General features: G+C 37.1%; 3 protein-coding genes across 3 annotated transcripts; all 3 read left to right on the top strand.

The window, feature by feature from the left end:
• The first annotated feature begins 1,449 nt into the window (after positions 1-1,449).
• Positions 1,450-4,962, top strand: LOC120337403 (uncharacterized). Its single transcript, XM_039405167.2, has 3 exons — positions 1,450-1,631; positions 1,969-4,624; positions 4,672-4,962. Exons 1-2 carry the CDS (start codon positions 1,534-1,536, stop codon positions 2,942-2,944), a joined length of 1,074 nt encoding a protein of 357 aa, XP_039261101.2. The 5' UTR covers positions 1,450-1,533; the 3' UTR covers positions 2,945-4,624; positions 4,672-4,962.
• On the top strand, positions 4,903-17,365 carry LOC120337396 (actin-binding protein WASF3-like). Its single transcript, XM_039405158.2, has 9 exons — positions 4,903-5,023; positions 5,905-6,015; positions 10,798-10,959; positions 11,325-11,478; positions 11,804-11,966; positions 12,085-12,290; positions 12,640-12,938; positions 13,729-13,862; positions 14,669-17,365. The coding sequence occupies exons 2-9, from the start codon at positions 5,910-5,912 to the stop codon at positions 14,810-14,812; spliced, it is 1,368 nt and encodes a 455-aa protein (XP_039261092.2). The 5' UTR covers positions 4,903-5,023; positions 5,905-5,909; the 3' UTR covers positions 14,813-17,365.
• Positions 17,366-19,270: 1,905 nt separating this feature from the next.
• Positions 19,271-23,150, top strand: LOC120337387 (lymphocyte-specific helicase-like). Its single transcript, XM_039405147.2, has 2 exons — positions 19,271-19,291; positions 19,534-23,150. Exon 2 carries the CDS (start codon positions 19,616-19,618, stop codon positions 21,986-21,988), a length of 2,373 nt encoding a protein of 790 aa, XP_039261081.2. The 5' UTR covers positions 19,271-19,291; positions 19,534-19,615; the 3' UTR covers positions 21,989-23,150.
• Positions 23,151-23,372: the final 222 nt, after the last annotated feature.

Genomic DNA, 23,372 nt, shown 5'->3' with positions numbered 1-23,372 from the left:
ATTAATACTGTCGGACTGCTGGACTGTGATGCGACAACATTGGACTGTTTCGACCTGCACAATCCAGCAATCGGTTGAAGTTTCCATTGTTTTGTAATCAGTAATCACAGAATCAGTACCGGTAGTTTAACACCAGGATAGGATAGGATTTTACATATTTATCCCGGAGGAGAGGAAAGCCGATACAAAGGCTTATCCATATGGCGAACCACGGCCTCTCGTCCGTTTACCATTCCAAGTCGGGTATGGGATTAGTTATGTTGTTTGTTTTCGGAAGCATGGACTTGGTGGTGGAGGAAGCCGTTATCGACCAGCAGTTACGTGAACCACCCATTCAGATATTGGAAATACATGTTGTACATATGGCAGTATGGTGATAAAATAAACAATGATTACAAAACAATGGGAACTTCAACTTGCAAATAAAAGTTTTGCCGGATTGATTTTATATCGTGTAGCGCAGGGGTCGGGAACCTATGGCTCTTTTAGTGACGGCATATGGCTCCCAGAAAAATCTAATATTCTGAGGCTATGCTTACTATTGTTACGAGATTTCAAACTCTTTTATAGCCACATTTGGCAAAAAAATTGCCAATACGTTTGTAAAGGCACGCCCAACGCATGTAAGAGAATTACCAGATACGGTAGGCATTGTGACAAAACTAGGGGATTCTGGAACATATTTTGTGACATCACAAAGCGATAGAGTCGCGGAGCAATCGAGAAAAGCTTTTTGTACATACTGGTTATACAGTATTTGTCATATACAGATCGGACTAGTAAAGCTAGTGTTTGAAATACTACGGGAATGCCTAAATGAAAGAAAGGAAATGAGTATCGTTGATTTCAACTTGTGCTGCATGTGAACAGTCATTCAAGGCCCGCAGCGACAACATGCAGCATCAGAAGTCACTTTTAATGTATATTGACATCATATTATGTGTTGACTTTTGAGTAAAAATTTCAGGTCTGATAAGTTAAGAAATGCATCTATGGCTCGCACCAAATGCAATTGAAAAAATGTACTTTTTATGGCTCTCTCAACCAAAAGGGTTCCCGACCCCTGGTGTAGCCTATGTTTATTTTATTGTGTTCTTTAACTGCTTCTGGTGGACGGCAGGCTCTTCCTGTTTTCAGTACTTGTATGTATTTTAACTTTGTCCGTGAGTTATGCCCGTTCTTCAGGTTCTCTGCATTTTGTTCATTCTTTCATTCTTGTTTTGTTTTATGTCAGGGTGACCAAACTACAAAAAAATAAAATTGATTGATTGATACTCAGTCTTCAAGGGGTTAATCTCATATCTGTCATATTCTGGTACCGGTATTTACCAACTGCTGGTACCTCAGTACAGCGGTACCTGAAAAGTCAGACTGAAGACCCCATATTTCAGTTCAGCGTGTAGCAATCCTTTTTAATTTGTTTGCTTATCAACCGATAATTGTTTAATTTTAGAATTTCAAGTTGGCACTTGGCAAAGTAGATTAAAAACACAATATGAATATATTTTTATCAGATTTAACTAATTATTTAAAATGGCGTCGTCATCTGCCAGTTGGGTTAAATTCTTCAAAGATGCTGGAATTCCAGCTGATCAAAGTGCGAAGTACGCTGTGATGTTTTCAGATCACAGGTAAGATGACCGATCGCCATGTGACCAAAATTGTTGTTTTTTGCTAAAAATATCTTAAGCTCTATGGTAAAACTTTTTTTCCGAGGAATTCAATGATGATGTTTTTAGATTGCGCCTTCTTAGTTTATTGCACAACTTCATTTTAATGTATTTTAACTGAGGGACAACTGTCTGTCCGCTGTCCACTCCATACGCCCTGGAAGAAGTGGTGTCTGTTTATCAGTGAAGTGGAATCCTCTGAAACGAGACAATGTCTCTAGATCTGTAAAGTAATTCTCACACACCCCTATTCTCATTGAATAAATAACCATCACCTATAACTCTTCTATTTTCACAGAATACAGAAAGGAATGCTCGGTGATTTGGATCGCGATATTTTATCCGACATCGGAATAAAAGCTGTCGGGGATAAAATGGCGATTATGAAGCACGCCAAGTTCGTGGATGACCAAACAAAGCGTGACGCTTCTTCGAAGATTCTTGCAGACGGAATTAAGACTCTTGAAAATCGTACGAGTAAGGGATCGTCACCGGCACAAAGAATGATTAACCATAGCATTAATAGCCGTTCACCTTCTGGTAGAAATTCTCCTAAAATTGTTGTCGAAAATGCAGAAAAACCGAAAAATTTTGCTGAAGATTTTGACCCAAGAAAGACGGTGTTTGATAGACTAGGGGTCGATTCACCGAACAAATCGCCTTCCAAAAGTAGCGGGATATTTAAGCGGCTTGGAGGGGAATTACCCAGCGAGGAACTCCCTTACGCTGGCATATTGAAAAAGCCGTCATCGCCTGTGACAACAAAAAAGAAAATTCTCATCGTTAAAAAGGCAAAGTCAACGAGTGTTCTCGATCGGCTTGGAGTGCAAAAGTCCCCTCCCCAAGTTGTTAAAAAACCCGTTACTGTCACCATGGCAAAGAAAGTTGTTTCAATTAAAAAGAAACCTGTTGCCGTAGCAACAACGACATCACCAACCAAAGTTTTAATCAAGAGAAATGTAGAAACGACAAAAACTGGGATTAAAAGGTCATCTAATGTACTTGATCGTCTCGGAGATATCGTTACAAGCACAACGAAGCAAACCGAAGAAGCGACTGAGGAATCTCCAGCTGTTAAAAGAAAATTAATAGTTGTCGGACAAAAGAAAAAACCTGCAACTTTGAAACGCAAATCGACCGGTGACATTCGGGAGAAAATTTCTGCTAAGAAGCCTATTTCAAGTAACACTGTGTCCAGTACTTCTTCTGCTGGGATTTTTAAAGGTGCAGCTCAGGCCAGTTCTAGTGTCTTTGCTCGCCTCGGTGCCAAATGATAGCAGCCACTAGCAAGGATGTCCAAAATAAATAGAATTTTGGAGCTCCAGAAATATGTGCACCAAGATGGCGCACAACCTGAACATAGTATATGTACCAGGTTAGGGTTCAGGTTGTGCGCCATCTTGGTGAACATACTTCAGGAGCGATGAATTTTCGAATCAATTTGGAATTTATTGTGTTCAATATTTTGAATTAATTTTTGAAATATTCAAAATATTTTCATTTTAAATTATTTTTTGAAGATTTGAAGTCACACAGTATCATGAAGTAAACCTTAATATTTCTGAAATTAGAAAACTAGCAAATTACTGTTTTCTGTGGTGTGTTGACCTAGTGGTCGGCAACACAGATTACTTAGCTTGGGTCCAAATTACTTCCCCCCCACCTTACCCAGGGTGTAATAAATTAGGTAGCCAATGCCAAACTGGAAGGAACAAGTCTTTCGAATAGGAGTAACTCCTCTCATATCGTTAAATGTCAATGGCTGCTTGTATAGAGCCTTACAAATGTTCTTACTGGATGGGCTGTGTGGTTTGGCAATGTTTTCTGGTACTGGAGCTTGAATCAAATTTTCAACTTTCCTGTGGTCTTGGATCAAAATTTTTTTGGATTCTGAACATGTTCTGTTGTTGGGACTGGTTTAAAAATTCAAAAGCATGCATTAGTGCCTTCAGAAAATAGGTCGAATGAAATATTCCTGGTTTGGTAAACGGGGTGATGGGAGCTGATTCAGCTGAATAATTTGTAATTTTTGAACTCATTGAAATTTACTGTTTTTTTTGTATTGATCTGATGTTTTTGCAGTAAAATTGTATCATATGTTACAGATTTTATACCAAAAATTCATTTTAAATATTCAAATTGGATTGCAAGATATGATTCAAGGACTATTATTAATATACGATCACTTCTATCCAGCTGGTTAATTTCAACTGGGTATTCCCCCTCCTTTTTTATCCTTCAACCATCTGTTTTATGATATTTTGTATGTTTTTCAATGATAAGGACAATACTATTCCGACCCCTTCAATATGGAAATTCAGTGATGCATATCTGGCCAGAATCTAGAATATCAAAATAGTACTAAGTGCCTTAGGAATTTACTTTAAACGTGCTGTGCACTGCTGTCTGAAACTACTATTTTCATAACTTGAGATAATCAGACTTTTTTAGGAAAAAATCTTTTAAATATTCAGGTAAATCATGATTTATGTCAAATGTTATGAGTCCTATTTTTACTCTTGATAAATTCAATACAAAATTATCAAATAGGATTTCAGAAACCCAAGCTATTTTCAGTCACCTGGTACTGTTCACAGGGTATTTGCACTCCCATAGTATGTGTACCAGGTTAGGGTTAGGCCATGATTTTATTCCGATTTTCCTTATTTTAGTTTTATTACGAGTTCAGGGACTGTCTGTGTTACCCAAGTGAATATATCCCCTGCCCATAGGCTTCAATCCCTTTACGCAACTTGATGTAAAGTGGTCGAACAAAATTAGTTACCTTGATATTGGTACACATACTTCTGGAGCTCCAAATGCTCTCCTTTCATCATACTGTTTTTTTTATTTTTATCCTGAGTATATATTGTACATTGACATGTTCATCCTGACCCTTTCACGAACAAATTAGTGTTGCATGATTGGTCAGATTATTCTCACCTTAATAGAAGGTGCCCATGTTGCATGATTGGTCAGATTATTCTCACCTTAATAGAAGGTGCCCAGTGCTGTAAGGACATGCTTGGGTTAACAATAGTTCAAATTGTAATTCTGGATAAATATAATTTCACATACTGGTTTAGTTTAGATTCAAATGCATCGCAAAGTTTGAAGCGTTTTTTGGTGATTGATAATGTCTCAAATAGCATTTGCATATTATTTTGTATTTAATGCAGAGCTAGAGTGTGTGAAAGTCGAAGACATATTTTTGATTTTACACATAGATTGGTACAAATTTCACACAACTGTTCATGTGCTTTTAATAAACCCTTTTTTATTAAATTTTAGATGTTACTAATTATTTAACATAACTTAGCTAAGATAAAATTCAGAAGTAGGAACAAATACCGGTGAGTTTGTATTTTACTTTATTATTTTAAAGAGCCTACAAAACTGTCGACTCATTGTTACTTATCGATTTTAATCGGTAAGTATGTTGATAGGTATTTGTCTGTATGTCTGTCTGTCTGTTAGATGCACGCGATATCTCACGAAAACGAGATTGAATCTGCTCCAAATTTTGCATGTGCATTCATCATATGTCGGACCAGAAGCCTATTGATTTTGGATGAATTATGTCGTATAATTAGCGAGGTAATAATTAGTGATGGGCATTAGTTGATGGGACACAAGGTGTCACTATGGAGTAAGAGCGCTGTTTTGGGGGATCCCCTAACTTTTGATCGATAAGTCCTCCGTCTCTGACCGATATTCTCGTTTGGTTGTCAGTACTATTCAGCTTCCTTATTTTGCCAATATAGAAACGATAAGAAAACTTTAAAATCTAAGGCTTGGCAGCTGGAGTTACTGGAGATATTAATTGAAAAGGGTATTACACCTAGATAACAGTTAGCAGTCAAATTATTTGTAACCATTTACCATTCAATAGCCATTACCGATTATTTATTCAACATCGGTTAGCCATTACCGTTAACCATGAACCATCCATTCATTTATTGATCAATCGTTTATTTTTTTTATATTGGTTGGTAACCGTTTGTTTAATATTGATTATCCATTTGTATTACCATTTAACTGTTTATTTGTTTATTACCGGTTATTAACCATATATTCAAAATTGATTAATTGCTTATTTATTTAATATTGTTAACCGATTGAATTACCGTTCATCTGTTTATTCATTTTATCACCAGCTAAAAATATATTCAATTACTGGTTAATCCTTCATTTATATTTTAATTCTCTAATTTCTCTTCCATTCTATTCCCAGTTACCATGCCGATCGTTAAACGAACAGTCTCGCCCACAGCTCTGTGTCGGCAGAAAATACCAAGGGGATTGAAGAATGAACTGGAATGTGTGACTAATAATACTTTGGCCGGTGAGTTGGGGGTAGTACATGGTAGTGAAAAAAGTTTTTGTGTTTTTATGGCAGCGGTTCCCAAACTTTTAGTCGTGCAGCGCCAAATAATCACAGAAAAAAACTCACGGCGCACTTCCATAACAAAAATGCTACTCATCAAATAAAACTCAATTTTGTTACAGCTAATTTGTACTTTATGCATTATAAAGTCACCCATGTTTGCTAAACTCGTTTCAGCAGATATATAAACTATGCACCTAGTAACTTTTGGGAACCAATATTTTATAGGATTTGGTTTAATATTCAATCAGCAATACATCTAAAATGATAAGGAAATTTATAAGAGAGAATTTTATCTTGTATTTATATGTAGTATTACTTTTGTCTTTTATAGACTGATATTTATCCCAGCATAACTGTATTTTTTAAATGAAAAGCGTACAATAGGAGGGAATTTTTTTATTTTGAAAAAGGAAATTTCATGTCTTTTTATATGTATTATATCTTTACTGATTTAGTATTATTACAATACATGGACACATTCAATCTGTGCAAAAGCTACAGTGCTGGTCGCCTGTGTCATTAGCTAGGGGTTTATTAAAAATGAAGTGCTTTTATGCTTAGTTTTCATCATAGCAAAGGCTATTAATTTAAACCACCTTTCCATCCCTGGTTCTTATTAATTTTACTACGTCTTGCGAAGGGCTTGTTGAAGGCCCTTTTGTAGATCATTTGTGCTGTAAATTCTCACAGTAGCCTACATATAGTAGAAAAACTTTAAACTTTTAAGCTTTGAATGGTTTGTTATTGGGATGAGAAAGTTCTCAACAAGAAACCGCCTTTGATGTGATAAATTATGTATTTGGAATGTGAAAATTGTCACATAGTCACATAAATAGGATCCTGTTATCAGATCCTTTTGTTTATTATTAAATCCTCTAGATTCGATATTCTGATTTGCACTTATAAATGTAGGGTAACTCATAAGAAAAAACAGAACCCAGGTTATTTGTAATTCTAGAGAGAAAATAACTCTCGTGCAAAGCGTCCTAGATTAATTAAATCTCTTGGTGCAATCCTGCACAAAAAAGAAGTGTTAAATAAACATTCTCCATTTTCATAATAATTACAAGAAGTTTGTTAGTTCTGCCCTGCATAACAAGTTCTAATTTTCTTGGGATGCAATCTGGTGATATTCAGTTCAATTTGATGTTTCGGACACAGGATATTGGTTTTGGATTTGTTTGAATATTAAATTATTTGATTTTGGTGATCTTTGAATTTTCAGAGGCTCGGCAGTTGGTTCATCGTGCTAAGCCTAGGAATACACTTGCAATCCAAGCGTACCTTTGATTACCAGGTTCGCACTTTCAGTCCTTCGGGGAATAATTATATGCAAGATTATAACTACTATAACCGACTTGACGTGTTGTCGTGTTTCACTACATGATTAAGCTGGATATGAAAATCCCGGGAGAAACGATTCATCAATATAAACAACAACAACAGATTTACATGAGATATTGCGCAATAACCCATGCATTATTAAATCACAATCTGGAAACAGACGAAACCCCCTCGTTGGTCAAAAATCTGAATAATTTATATTTTCGCCTGAAACGATACCTGAGGTAGTGATAAATATTTTAAAATCTTCTGAGATAGATTTATGTTTGAACAAGCATGGCCCAAATGTTAAATGAGCGTCTATGTCTGTCCCACACGTTAGTTATCATTTTAAAGTGATCAATATGACCCTTGACCCAGGAAGTGTGGAAGTGAATATTTATGTTTAATTATTTAGTTCCTGCCAGTTGGTTGACGCAGTTAGTATTCATGAAGGTTTCTGGTACGAGGGCTTTGTTAGAACGGCTGATTTACGGTTTGTGAAAAATAGGTGGATTTCTGCTACTGGGATTGCTTCACAGAGATGAATATTATTGTTTTGTTAGCGTTTTGTGATACATCATGTTAATGAGTTGACGTTTTCTGTTTTTTGTTGACGTTTTCTACTTTTCATCGCTAAACCCACAGAGTGGCTGTATTTAGAAAATTTGTACAAATTCCAACAAATTTGTCAGATTATGTAAATTAGTTAGGGGTCATAGGTGATCTCAGATTTTGTTTTGTTTCTCACAACTGCTGATATATTTCAGGATATTTTAAATAGTGGATATTTAATAAAGCAACTGGCTTTGACACATGTTTCAAAACATGACCACTGAGGTAGTCATTGATGGTAGGTTTCTTTTATTATTTATGTTGGGGATTTCCCTACCCCACACTGTCTGGAAAATCAATAGATTGTTGGAAATATATCGACGCATGAAATCCAAATTGGGCTAAGTCCATTTTTCTAGTTTTTCTTTTTTTTATTTCTCTAATACCTTACATCGAGGATGTCTAGTTTTTATGGTCCACCAAAGTTACAATGAAGGCCATATTTAGATGATATAAAAAAAAATTGTGCTTCGCCCCAATTTTTTTGGGGGGGGGGGGGGGGGGTTGGGACTTAACCCTTTTTGGCTCTCAATTTTCTGGACCAGAAACAATTTTATTGGACTTAGGGCCCCTTTATTATGTCATTATAGAGGCTGGTATGGACTTAGCGCTTTGTATTATATTTTTTGAGAGGAGCTATGTCCAAAAAACGGACTTTGCCCCAACTTACAATGCAGTTATCCAGCGCTAAGTCCACTATAGTAGACACAGCTCTGTTTAGTTCTCAAATGCCCTAAAAAAAGCAGGGTTATGTCCATAGCTGTCTTGAGATCTAGAGCACCTAGAGATAAGGCAAATAGACCAAAATGTAGAGCTAAGTCCAGGAAAATCAGCAATTGAAAAATGTCATTTTTTGGAAAAGTGGAGCACTGTTTGGTTTTGAGGTGTCGATATGTTTGTTTGTGAATTCCAGAGCTTTTATATTTTATGCTGGGGGTTTCCCTACTCCCCATTATCTGGAAAAATAAATATGTTGTTGCATATATATATATGTCTGCAGATTCCAGAGCTTTTATATTTTATGCTGGGGGTTTCCCTACTCCCCATTATCTGGAAAAATAAATATATATATATGTCTGCAGATTCCAGAGCTTTTATATTTTATGCTGGGGGTTTCCCTACTCCCCATTATCTGGAAAAAAATAAAGCATTGACCTTTTTCTGATTCTTCTTTAATGCTATTGTATTTGGAATAGTAAATTATCCAAATAAGTAAATTTAGGAATAATAAAATATTGAAACACGTTCATAGCATATTTTGGTTTTAGGAATAATCAACTGGTTGGAATAATGGAGCAAAATGGCGTTTATTCACTTCACAAACTATGATTTCACCTTTCGAAATACCATTTTAGTAGGAATAGTAAATTATTCAAACACAGTAGGTTTAGGAATATTTAACGGTAAACCAAAATAATATGCACAAATTTTTGGATCTAGGGATAAACTAGGAGAGTTAGAATAACATAGCTCTGTGAAGCATAGCTCAATTTATCATATATTCCAAATTTTAGGGATGATCAGCAAGTTACTCTATTCAATGTCTTGCTGCACACTTGGCAAGAAATTCACTTTATATGGATGCATTTGATTATTTAATAGAATGCGTTAGATCTGGTTAGTTACTCAGTTTGCCCAGTCATGGTCTTTGCTCATCAGCATGTACCTTATATTATGATTGATTCAGAGACAGGAAGTCTTAGAGGAAATGAACCTTATAGTAGGCATTAGTGAAGGGCTGGCCCTCTACTATAATATTGTAATATATTGACCTCTTATTAAGTAGACTTTGCAATCAGGAATTATGTAAAATGGCCGTAAAAATAGAACAATCCATCAAAACATTGTTCATCTCAACTAGTCTGCATCCATAAATCCATTTTTGGAAATTTTTACTAAAAATATGAAACCCATTATATCATTCTTTCTAGCATTTACAAATTCAAACTCATTTTTTATGCAGACCCATTTGGCGATGTTGTGACATTTCAACTGATAATAGTACAAATAAAGCTAATATTCTTCGATGATCACTCTGAAATTACTTGAAAGTCAATAATTCGAAATACGTTAGGCCTATAAAATAATGTTATATAACATATTCTGTATGTGCCAATCCAGGATAAATCAAATATTGGGACATGTTTGTTATAGATGAACAGATAAAGTTAGTCTACAGATCTTTCCTATTAGATTCAGTTTATTGGTTTACACCAGCATGATTTTAAATTTCCAGATTTTCAAGCATACTCTGTAAATTTACATTAATATAAACAGATTTTATCATGTTGTCAAAGGAAAATGGAGAAATTTTGTTGATTTGTGCAATATTGATAACAATAAAATAGTTAGCTGTTCACACCTTTTTGCATTCACTGTTCGTCGTGGTATTTAGAGTAGCATTATTTTTATTTTGTTATTCATTACCGAAAATGATGCGCATAAATATGACAAAGCATTCTTTAAAAATTAGAGAGCTGGAGGTCTACACAACCACGGGTTGCCATTTACAATATTGTAAGTCTTTAAAGATGTCCTGAGACTTTTCAAGACGATTAAAATGTAATTTTAAATCCTTCTTAGGAACTATCTGACTCTTAGATATGAACACTGTGATCAAGGCTTCACTCTTGTGTGAACATTATTGTCTGTTACGAATTTTTGTCTTTCCCTAGAGTATATCATTTATCCTATTTCTTCCAAATTGAAGACGTAGATCCTTGCACAGGGCTTTGTTCAAAGCGAACAGAATGAGGGGAGCGTTGTATAAAAACATATAATTTATTTTGATATTTTTAGGTGTCATCCATCAGCTTGCCTCGCTCTCCCAACATGCGGAAGACATCTTTGGTGAACTTTTCTCGGAGGCGAACTCATTCTATGGTCGAGCATCGTCATTAAAAGATAGAATCGATCATCTGTCAGTCAAAGTCACCCAGCTGGATTCCAATGTAGAGGAAGGTAAACTTTTCGAACTTGTATGCCCTCTCGAAAACATTCGTGATCTCCTATTTTAAAATAAAATTCTCATCGGTTATTTAAATTTTGGGTATTCCCGTAGTGTGTGTATCGGGTTAGGGTCAGGTCATACTTTTATTCCGATTTTCCTTATTTTAGTTCTATTATGAGTTCGGGGACTGTCTGTATTAGCCAAGTGAATATACCCCAGGAAAACTGTTCTATAGCCTCCTAGAGTTGACGAGGGCCCACACTCTGACATCAATCTGATCTGTTCGAATTTGCCGATCAATCATTATTTAGCAGCGTATAATTTACTGGCATGTTTCAGTGGAAAATTACTAATTACATATTTTTTTTATGTTCAGTTTCACTCATCGACATCAACTCAAGGAAAGCATTCAAATCGTCAGTAACAACCGACCAACAAGTAGTCTCAAGGCAGTCTCTGTCTCGTTCCGTATTGAATACTTACAAACAAGCCGACGCCCCACCCCCACTGCAAGAGCTCAATCAATTCAGGTTAGTTTGCTTTAAGAATTTGAATATTTGTATTTGTTTAACAGTAGCTATTCTACTTACTCATTGGGTACTCCTGTAGTGTGTGTACCAGGTTAGGGCATAATTTTGTTCCAATTTTTCTTATTTATTAATTTCTATTACGAGTTCAGGGACTGTCTGTGTTAGCCAAGGGAATTTACCCCATGCCCATAGGTTTTAGATACAGAGTGCAACTTTGCTCATAACTTTGCTCCTCTGTGACTTGTCTCTTCTAGTTTGTAATGCACCCGCACAAGTTTGCTCTGAAAATCTTTTTTTAACTCACTCACTTGATCATATTTTCCAGAGAGGATGGCAAGGACGGGCTCAAGATCTACACCGACCCTGATTATTTCTTTGATTTGTGGAGAGAGGCGATTCAGAAGGAAACGAGGGAAGCTCGAGAGAAACGACGAGAACAACGGAAACGAGATCGAAAAGCAAATCCAGATCTGAGAAGTAAAGCTAAGGTTAGTTGCTCATAAGAGAATGCTGGATCCAAAATTTCAGAATTGTTACTCTAACATAGTTGGGACTGATTCACAAAACAGTTGCATTTTAATTTTTAACGCAATGTTCTAATTACAGGTTCGTCAAGCGGTCAATACACGCAAACAGCAAGCGGAGAGAATGCGGCATGGTGCGGAATTTATTGAGCCTGTATCCAAATCCTCGTCTGCGAGCGTCCGCAGAAGTTCAACTGCTCGAAAGAGGGAACAACAGCAAGTACCACAGAAGGATTACCTCCCTCCTCCCACTGAACAGCAGTCGACAAATCATCCGCATCCTGCAAGGTTTGTTATTTCTAGCATGTTATGCCTGGAGTTTCCAAACTTTCCAAACTTGTTATTCTTATGACCAATTTTCTTTCTGTAGCATTACTTTCTTACCGAATGTGAATTTAGAATGTTGTACATTATTTATTACAGCACAATGTTCCGAGAATGATAATATGAGATAGATTATACAAGGTCATTACATATCTTGCTTCATTTGAATGATCAACTGTTTGTAATTTATATTCACAGAGTTAAGTAATCACAATGCATATAGCTAAAAAGCAATTACCTAACTATGTTCCATATTTTGCAGCGAAAGGTAATTCCAACTGAATTCAGTTAACATATCTTTTTATCTTTCCAGCATGCCACCGCCGCCGCCACTAGATGGAGGTGCACCACAAACTTCGTACCCAGATACTCCCACTGATTACCATGGATTCGCTCCTCCCCCTCCAGAGCCGATGCATTCTCCACCTCCCCCCATGATGAATGATTACTCCCCCCCAATGTCTAACCCGCCCCCACCCCCACCGATGATGAATGGGGAAATCCCCCCTCCCCCAGTGATGAACATGGGTAATGTCCCACCTGCTCCTATGGCCCCGCCTCCTCCAATGGCCCCGCCCCCACCGCCAGCCCCACCCATGCTATCAAATGAAGGTCAGTATGTTTTTTTGATTCCATATAGAAGAGACAACCATAGGCATTCTGCTCTATCTTGTCAGATTACAGCAGAATGAATGTTACAGTTAATCGGTCAATTAATTTACTATTTAATGTAGTCCTCGCAAATGGTAGCTAATGAGTGCCTTTGACCATCGATTCTAGAGCAGGGTTCCCAAACTGTGGTTCGTAATGACTGCACAAGGGGTTCGCAACAATATAAAAGGAGTTTGGATCGAGGTATGCGGTAAAGTCTACGAGTTTGCTTGTCACAAATTGCTCCGAGAATTGATAAATTGTACAATGAAAAGCAACCCCATCCATCACATATTAATGTGGTTTGTGGAGTCAAAACTTAGGTTTGCAAACAGGGGTCTGCAGCCAGAAAAGTTTGCGGGAAACTTTGCCCTGAGAGGCCCATGTTCTCTAGGACAGGGCTACTCAACTGGCGGACCGTGGTTTCCCATCTGGACCTTTCGAGTATTTGATTTGGACCGCACCTAATTCTTTATTTTGGATCAATAGCCCCAGTTTTTAAGTTTCTTTTTATAAAATGACTTTTATAGTTTTGAATACATACGAAAAGAACTATAACACCATAATAAACAATCTTGATTAGCTGACAATAAGTAACGGGTCGAGGAAGTGTGCGTTTAAGAATGCCGAAATATAATTACTGGAAAGACTGGACCCAAATAATTTTTGTATGCGGATCTTTGACAAAAATAGTTGACAGTTTGATCTCCCTGCACTATGCAACCAACCTTGACCCTTTTTATTCCTTCAGATTCTGCTCCTTCTGGACTGGCTGCAGCATTGCAAGGAGTCTCACTGAAGAAAGCTGAACCTCAGGCCCCAGCTCCTGTGGATGAGAGAAGCAACTTGCTGGCTGCAATCAGGATCGGTATCAACTTGAAAAAGGTTTGTGGTTTTCTATACTGAGTGATAAATGGGTTATTACTTAGCGATTTTAATCGGTGAGTATGTCGATAGGTATTTGTATGTCTGTTTGTTAGATGCACGCGATGTCTCACGAAAGCGAGATTGAATCTGCTCCAGATTTTGCATGTGCATTCATCATATGTCAGACCGGAAGCCTATTGATTTTGGATGAATTATGTCGTATAATTAGCGAGGTATTAATTAATTAGTGATGGGACACAAGGTCTCACTATGGAGTAAGGGCGCTGTTTTGGGGGATCCCCTAACTTTCGATCGATAAGTCTTCGGTCTCTGACCGATATTCTCGGTTGTGTTTTCGGAAAGAAATACTCCTAAACCACGAGCGATACTCAAAATGCCAGATCGCTTAAATGTACTTCAAAGGTAGATTTCTATAAGTAAATGTTGTTCGGATTTTTTTTTTATCTTTATATGATTCAAACATTGCCATTGCTTTCATTCAGTCTATGTAAGTTTACCCCAAGCAGCGAAGTCCGGGGAAATTTTATCGCCAACAATTTTTTATGATAAAATCTTGGTGTATGTTGGCCTCTTTGATTGACTGTTAAGAATTCTTGAAATGAAATGCTTTGTGAGTTTCAGAAAAAGATTTTGTCTCCAAAATCAGAGGCATTTGAAAACTTGACTCAAAGAAAGGTCTCGAGCCCTCAACTGAAGGTGGAAAAAATAAGCCACTGAAAAAATTATCTATCCTAATTCGACTTCCTATTATCGCAACCTGTCTGTTTTGAGTCTATCCTTGAATCGACTTTCTGTTTCCGTAGGTTGAAGAGAAAGAGAGGAGCGAAGCACAGCCATCTAGTGGAAAAAACGATGTCGCTTCCATTCTAGCTCGTAGAATCGCCGTTGAGTTTTCTGATTCAGACGTTTCGGATTCGACAATTGCTTCGGATGATGACTGGGATTGAGATCATACATGGTCCATATATAATTGAGGGATATTTAGACAATATCGTGCTTGAACCGAATATAATTAGATGGATTGGCCGTGGATAAATTTGATTGAAACTATTTTTAAATGGAATGGGTGACATGGCCAATGCTGGAAAAGTTTGCTTACATTAATGTAGTTCAGACAATGCTGTCCAAAGAACCTATTTTCTGGGTAGCATTAGCTTAGAGTTTCGCTCAAGCCAAATTGTTTACAATGGGCCGTCATGAAAGCGCCTCGTGGTCCTCTTCGTGGGGCGGGAAGCCCAATTGAGAAAATATTTATTATTATTTCCATTTATACTTCGTTGATAAAAATAGTTTATACAGCGGCTTGTTTTCTATTCATTGCCCCGATGACAAATATTCGAAATCCCGGCTAAACTATATTGTTTGCTTCTCACCTGTTTTGCTTATTTTGCAATGATAATCCTCTTAGCAACCACAAACCATGGCCAGTTAGAATGTATCTGAATAGTATTCCAGAATTATATCTCACATTTGGGAAAATATCTTACAATTCACAGGATGTGATGGCCTGGTGGGTAATGCATAAGGAATTAATGTATTGCGGTCAAAGAATAAACCAATCATGGCCATTTGTGATTTAATGTAGTCTTTGTGAATGCTACATAGTTGAAGCCTGTGATTGTGGTCCCTTGAGAATCTCATTGTGGTCTCATTGGGGGTGATGTCTCTCCCAGCTGGGGAAACCTTGCTCTGATTGAAAATAAAATCGACCTCTACCGAACGAAACTTCACTCTGATTTCATATTTTGGTTTGAAATTTTTTTCCAGATTCAGGCTTTGTCTAGATCAGGGATGGGCGACCCCTGGCAGGCGTGCCGAACTTGACACGTGAGCCCATTTATTCGGCACACGAGCAAGGCCCCGGAAACGAGATCATTTTCCTTCAGATAAAAAGACTCTGAATCATCTGATGTAACTAGGTTTTCGTTTATTCGTTATTGTTTGTTAACAATCCGTTATTTATTTAAACTCTCTTTGTCCTTCCATGACATGGTGACACAAGGGAATATATTATGACGTAACAACTGAGTGAGCTCTCGACAATTCTGGTCGGCACGCGAAAGAATTTTGTGATTAAATTAGCCGATTTTGGCACGCGAGCCGAAAAAGGTTGCCCACCCCTGGCCTAGATGTTTTAGATTAAGGCGAAATACCTTACAGGTACGTAGTTTTGAAAAACCCCTGTAATAGTCTCCACTGGAATGTGAAGAGCTGCTTTTAATAGAACTAGAATACTTCTGGTTCAACATTCCTGCCCTGTTTCGACAGAAGGTTTGCATTAAGTGTTATAGCTTTGGACAATGCCTCGACTTACGACATTGTTCCGTTCTTGAGGCATTGTAACCCGAATTTCAGTGTAATTCGGAACAATAAAAATGGCGTACAGTATCACTGAAACTGTGTACCATGTGACTGAAGCTTAGTGATTATTCGTTCATAATCGTAATAGTTCGCAATTGTCCACCAATGAGCCCAAAGCACTGATTATCTTGATCACAGTGATCCAGTTTAATGGCTTCGAAATTACAGTATTATATTTTTATGGAGTGCGTTCGTAACTTCGAAACAGCGTAAGTCGCAACCCGAGGACCCCCTGTACAAGCAAATGCTAAAGAGATACTATTCGCAGAAGAACTGAAACTGCTCGACATCGCTTGCCCTTTTTCGTTACATGTTTCATGCTAACAGTGATATCTCCCACTACTGCTCGACCACTTGCTTATTTTTGCACTAATTGAAATTTTTATTTTAATCATGTATAGTTTCAATGATATATTATTACAGACTAGCTTACTTTGTTTATTATATCAGCTTAACCACTGGGGTTTCCCCCTCACGCAATTTTTTTTTAGAATATTTCTAATTCTTTCAATTACTGCATTTCGTACATGATAAATAACAAACAAAATACAAATAACTAAAGTGTCGTCACAGGGGAACCCCCCTCCTCCAACTCTTTGCCAGAACATTTCCAATATCTTTCAATTACTGCGTTCTTGATTGTACAGGGAAAAAAATAGATAAATACCCCAACAGATTTTAAAATTTACAAAGAGTCAGTTTTGTCCCATTTTTAAGAAATCCTTCATAAATTATTGACGTTCAATAAAAAATGTGGAGGCTTCTATTGAACAAAACTTCCTTTGCAGTATAAATCATGATTCATTTTTTGAGCGCTTTTGAAGTATATGCACCAAGATGGCTCACAACCTGAACTCTAACCTAGTACATGTACTATGTTCAGGATGTGCGCCATCTTGTTGCAATACTTCTGGAGCTCCCTTTTTTGTTGTTGTTGTTTTTCCACGAATATTCATTTTCAAATTTCCAGTATTTAAAAATTGAACAAGTCGCAAACTTCCTCAAAAAAGTTGGCGTTCACCTGTATCAATCGTGTTTTTCAGACATCAATTTCACATTCCTTGGATTGTTTCCACCCCTACGTTGGTGATTTCTTTGCTACTAATATTAATTAATAATAAATATTTCATCCAGATTAATCACGTGTGTTATTTTGTCTGGATTTGGTTGGGTATGACTTTTACAGGATCAAGTTTTCATATTTTAGCATTACTGGTTACTCTCATTGACTTCTTGTAACAGAAAATATGACTTTTGTGATGGAACCGAATGACAAAAAAATTGAATCCCACCACTGGCTGTATGGTATTGTGATGAATCATTCTTTATTTTAGGGATAGCAGTTATAAATTTTGCCAGTCTGGTTAATTGACCATTTCAAAGCTAATTCCAGTGCAAACTTCGTGCCCATATGTTAAAGCTCGGGTTTATATAGGATTTCCATACTAAGAAAGATGAAAGCCGATAAGACAAGGTATTGCGAATCAGAGCTTTGTATATGATACCTGCCTGGCTCGGTGCTGTGGCGCCTCGTACAAAATTACAGTGGTTCTTAAAGTATGGGTCTCGACTATGGAAAGACTAAAAATGGGTTGCACAAAGGTGATCAGACATACATACAGAAAGACAGACAGACAAATACCTATCAACATACTTACCGATTAAAATCTGTGTTGTGATGTTTGCGAAGGACAGCGGCATAGGTAATTCGAAACGAAGCAATGACTTTTTTGATACCATTCGCGACCACGTATCTGTGCGAGCAAGGGTTTTCGGCACTGACGATTATTGGACACGTACCGGACATAGTGATCGTTTTGTTGTTCTCGTTCTTGTTATTTGACACGTTTTTAAAAATCGCTTTTCTCTTCGAATACTGGACCAATTGCTTTGAAATTTTCAGTGATTGAAGATAAATATTTCTCCAGGAGGCTATTACTTTTTTTTCGCTATGACGTCATCAAAATTATTCCCACTGGGTGGCGATACGTGTCCATATATTTGAGCATAGCTCTCTTGTTAAAACTAAGGCTCGCAATCGCCTCGATTCTAGTGATGACTTGCGCATTGCGCCCAGTAAAATAGAGCCGTGTTAAGCTTATGTATTGAAGATATAATAAAAGAAAAATTTCAGTTTCACCAATCACACAAGGTCAGAATAGTTTCCACCATATTTTGCATTTGACCTGAATGACTCAATGGTTCCATCTTGCGTTTATAGAGAAAAACTATTTTCCCCGTAAAGTAGTGTAAAGAAACCAAAAATTTATCAAGCGAAGCAAAGTAGGCGTTGCTAAGATATTTGATTGGTCAAAAACCTCGATGATTGACGGATTATTTTCAACGTGTCCAAGAAACACGTTACAACCGCATACCGCCTTGAAGTTTCGTTGCTCAGGTTTTTGGTTTGGTTTATGTTATGTTCATTCGTCCAGTATTGGGAGAAATATAGATAATATGACAAATGTTATCTATTAATGTTGGGGAGAGGATTCATGCACAAGTCAATACTTGCCTAAAACACAAATATCTGAATTTGCGGCATTGCACTGTTGCATGCACCTAATAAAATATATCAATCAAATCGTTTTTTATTAGCCAAACAAACAAAGGACAGAAGAATAGGCAGGGTTTACCGGTCTGGTGTAGTTTAGTGCCACAAGTATTTCTAGTGGTCTTGGCATAACCATTTTCTGATTTTCATACATCTGTAGGTAGGCCTACATGTTATTCCTACCCCTGCCTGATTACGTCATCCAAAAATTGCCACGGTGACGTAATACCGGTACAGTAATAAGTCCCTCCAAAGTATAGGGATGTTCATTCAAATCACGCAGAGGATTAGCCAACTAGAAGTATATGTGATGCTAAACTACATCAGATGCGTGCAAATATGTAGGCCTATGATAATGAAAAATATACAGGGTGTTGATAAAGACCCTAGTCAATTTTGACCTAGGTAAAGCTAGCGGACACTTCCAGCAGAAAGTTACCAATTGAAGCGAATTTATGCAAGAAATAATTTTTTCTCATCCAATTCAATTTTGTTATGAAATCTTAACCAGGTTTGTTGTATTTTGATCAGTAATTGTTTAAGTATATTTACTTCATTTATTACATCTGTGAGGGCCAAAACAATATATATATATATCAGTATATGGCATATGATATCGATAAATTGCTTTTGCAATTTTGAAAAAATAAAAGATTTTATGGACACCCTTTATATGCATACGTACAGTACAGTGTTGTGTCAATGCATGCAATATGGATCATTCAGCAATCTTTATAATCTATTTCATTACAGATTTGCTTCTGAGATATTTGGTTGTGTCTGATCAGAAATTTTGTCAATTAGGTTAATCTTCGAAATAAACTAAAGTTTCATAATGTCAACAATTGAAGATAGCCCGTCACAATCTTTCCCCGATGTGTCAGAATTTAAAGAAAATAACGGAACATCTGGTGAGGAAAGTGGGAATGATAGCACAGCGAAAGATAATGACGACGATGAACTGTATATTCCGTCAGATGAAGAAGATATTCCTGAACAGTCGATGATCACGAAGGAAATGGTGGAAGAAGAGGAAATGCTGGAAAAGAAAGAAATGAATTTGGATGAAAAGATTGAAGATTTTAAACCGATCTCAACAGGGGAGAGATTGGACAGATTGGCGTTGCTATTACAAAAGAGCAAAGTTTATGCGAATTCATTGTTGAAAGTGATCGAGAAAAAAAAAGAAGTTGAGAGAAAAAAAGCCAAAAAGAAAGAAAAATTATTGAAAAAGCAAAAATTAATGAAAAAAGGTGATTTAGCTTCAAATACTGCGCTCAAAAGACAGAGAAGTCCAAACTCTGATGAGAAGAATCGAAATAAAAGGATAAAGCTCACAGATGCAAAAGCAGATTCATCGCATAATGATATTCTACAACAGAAGCTTTATCTACCGACGCCAGAAAATATTGTTTCGCAAATAATTGAAGTTGATGGGATTCGATATTATGGGAATAAAATGGTCGATCTCAGTCAGCCGTCTCTCCTCACCGGCGGAATGCTACGGAAATATCAGATTGTCGGGTTTCAATGGTTGAAAGTCTTGTTCACAAATGCTGTCAATGGAATACTAGCTGATGAAATGGGACTTGGTAAAACTATCCAATGCATTGCCTTGATTTGTCAAATAATCAAAATGGGATTCAAAGGCCCGTTCATTGTCTGTGCACCTCTGTCTACGATAGCAAATTGGATTAACGAATTCAAAACTTTTGCGCCACAGATCCCGCTGCTTCTGTATCATGGAAACGCGACTGAGCGAGCGGTCTTAGCGAGACATATCAAAGATATTGGTCAGTGTGTTGAATCACACCCAGTTGTGATAACGTCGTACGAGATTTTAATCAATGATAGAGCTGTTTTATCAGCTTATCACTGGGAATATCTGATATTAGATGAAGGACATCGCATCAAAAACACAAAATGCAGACTTCTAAAAGAGTTGAAACAGTTGAACATCGGTGCAAAACTACTTCTCACCGGAACGCCATTGCAAAATAACCTAACGGAACTTTGGTCTCTTCTGAATTTTATTATTCCGGAAGTATTTGACGACCTCCGAGTGTTCGAGTCATGGTTTAACTTCGGTGAGACTGGATCGAAAGGCTCGTCTGAGTTTACATTAGATCAGGAAGAGAAATTTCTTTCCACCATGTATGAAATCTTAACCCCTTTCCTGCTACGCAGAGTTAAAAACGACGTTGATATAGACTTGCCACCAAAGAAGGAAGTGATAGTCTATGCACCATTTTCACAAAAACAGAAAACGTTTTACGAAGCAGCGACGACGAAAACGATTCAAAATCTATTTGAAAAAAACAAAACGCCCGAACCTGATTTGAAATCTCTGATGGACATTTCCAATCGAAATCGCCAGACACGAAGTAAAACCCTTGACTCAAGAATAGAGAATGAACGAGCGAAAAACTCGGTTTATTGTGAGGACACTGAGATCAATGTCTCTCTGAATAACATCGTCATGCTTTTGAGAAAATGCTGCAACCATCCTTACCTCATTGAGTACCCTCTAATTCCTGGGACAGATATTTTCAAAGTTGATGAAAATCTAGTATCGGCTAGCGGTAAATTAATGTTGTTAGATCGACTATTACCGAAATTGAAAGAGCATGGCCACAAGGTGTTGATATTCAGCCAAATGACTAAAATGATGGACATATTGCAGGATTATTGCGGTCTGAGACAATACACCACCGTACGATTGGATGGCTCAACAAATATGCAAGATCGTCAACAAAATATAAAAAATTTTAACCGTGATCCTGATATTTTTGTGTTTCTGTTATCTACCAAAGCAGGGGGGCTGGGAATCAATCTAACCAGCGCTGATACGGTGATTATTTACGACTCGGATTGGAACCCGCAGAACGACCTTCAAGCTCAAGATAGATGTCACAGGATCGGCCAAACGAAGCCCGTCATGATTTATCGCTTGGTGACCGCTTCCAGTATTGACCAAAGAATGGTTGAGCGTGCAGCGGAGAAACGTAAGCTGGAAAAATTAGTGATGCATGAAAATAAATTCAAAGGAAATCTAGACTTGGAGTTGAAACACAAAACTACAATAGGACGTAGCGAACTTTTGGAAATGATCCGATCTCCTCATTTTAATGCGGTTGTCAATTCCCAAGACATCATGACCGATGAACAACTGGAGAAATTGCTTGATCGCAGTTCTTTAACAAATTAGTGTGAATCTGGGATTGAGCAAAATTAAAAATATTTGAAAGTTAGCTTTAGAGCTGACATGAACAAACTAAGGCTTGTTGGGTAATCCAATCTGGCCCGCCTGATGCTGCCACAACCAAACTAAACCAAATTTTGATTTTCAAGCTAAAAATAGGAATATGTTGAGATTGTGAATAAATTTAGTTTGGCACAAGGCTTATTGTTTTCCACTTTTGCTTATGTAACACTGCAAATGCAATTCAAGTTCATAAAATGTAACTTTTTATGTCACACTTACATGGTCACTCTAGGTGTGCAAGAATTTTGGCCCCTGGTTCGAAAACCTTGCCCATCCCCTGATCTAGAGACTCTTCTAACATTTCCCTAACAAGGTCTTGCACAAGTTTCCACTGCCAGAAGCTACTGAATTTTGAAAGACAATTATAAAATATCGCCCTGAGAAAACCTGATTCTTTGTTATGTATAGCAGTTGTTTTAGCTTTTCTGTGTCTCAGGACAGATATAATGCAGACACTCGAATGTTTGAACTACATAGCGATGTCTATCAGTTACTTATTTTTATCGCTAAAAATATTAATATTTTGAATAAAACATTACCGTAGGTTTTCCTATATTGAGCATTAACCATGATTTATTAACAATTCATGCCGCTCCAGAATTAGGGTGCACCAATATGGAGGTATCTAATTTTGTTCGCCTATCAAGTTGTATGAAGGGGCTGAAACCTATGGGCAGGAGATACATTCACTTGGCCAATGCAGACAGTCCCCGAACTCGTTATATAACTAAAATAAAGAAAATCTGAATGAAATTGTGGCCTAACCTTAACCTGGTACACACACTACGGGAGCACCACTATTTCATTAATGTTCTTTTGATTATTAGTAGTACAAAGTTCTTTTTGTAATTTTCGTTTTTCAAAGATTCATGTCTGTTTTAAACTGCCAAAGTTAATGTGAACAGTTTTCGTTATTGTGAAAGTTTCGTTTTTTTTCAAATTCTTGAATCTATGTAGGAAATTTCCACATCACTGAAAATCATATTTCTGTTTTTTTGTTATAGCAAGTTTATGTGTGGCCGTGCTGCACTGTTCTGTTAATATTTCTGTATCATAACACCAAGCATTGAATACTTCATAACAATTTTCATTCCTACTTTTCAGATTGTATTTATCTAGAGATTTCTTGAACCTTGGCAGCAAACTGTTGCTAATACTCAAATATCAGCTGATTTGATTTGGCGCTGCAGACAGGAGAGGGAGGATTGGAAAGATTTTCATCATACTTAGAAATTGCTTGAACTTAATAGACCATGAACTGTTACTCGACATTGGAAAGATTTTCATATCATCTGATAAACTTGCCGTAGGGGGGGTTATTTATTCA

Source organism: Styela clava, chromosome 10 (genome assembly GCF_964204865.1).
Source record: "Styela clava chromosome 10, kaStyClav1.hap1.2, whole genome shotgun sequence".
Taxonomy (NCBI): Eukaryota; Metazoa; Chordata; class Ascidiacea; order Stolidobranchia; family Styelidae; genus Styela; species Styela clava.
Note: the sequence above shows the minus strand (reverse complement) of the source record. Positions and strands in the feature narration are given on the sequence as shown.

Coding starts and splice junctions, on each gene's coding strand:
- LOC120337387 (XM_039405147.2), top strand. CDS start 19,616: ATGTCAACAATTGAAGATAGCCCGTCACAATCTTTCCCCGATGTGTCA.
- LOC120337403 (XM_039405167.2), top strand. CDS start 1,534: ATGGCGTCGTCATCTGCCAGTTGGGTTAAATTCTTCAAAGATGCTGGA. Junction 1,632..1,968: donor GTGATGTTTTCAGATCACAG/GTAAGATGACCG, acceptor CTATTTTCACAG/AATACAGAAAGGAATGCTCG.
- LOC120337396 (XM_039405158.2), top strand. CDS start 5,910: ATGCCGATCGTTAAACGAACAGTCTCGCCCACAGCTCTGTGTCGGCAG. Junction 6,016..10,797: donor GACTAATAATACTTTGGCCG/GTGAGTTGGGGG, acceptor TGATATTTTTAG/GTGTCATCCATCAGCTTGCC. Junction 12,939..13,728: donor ACCCATGCTATCAAATGAAG/GTCAGTATGTTT, acceptor TTATTCCTTCAG/ATTCTGCTCCTTCTGGACTG.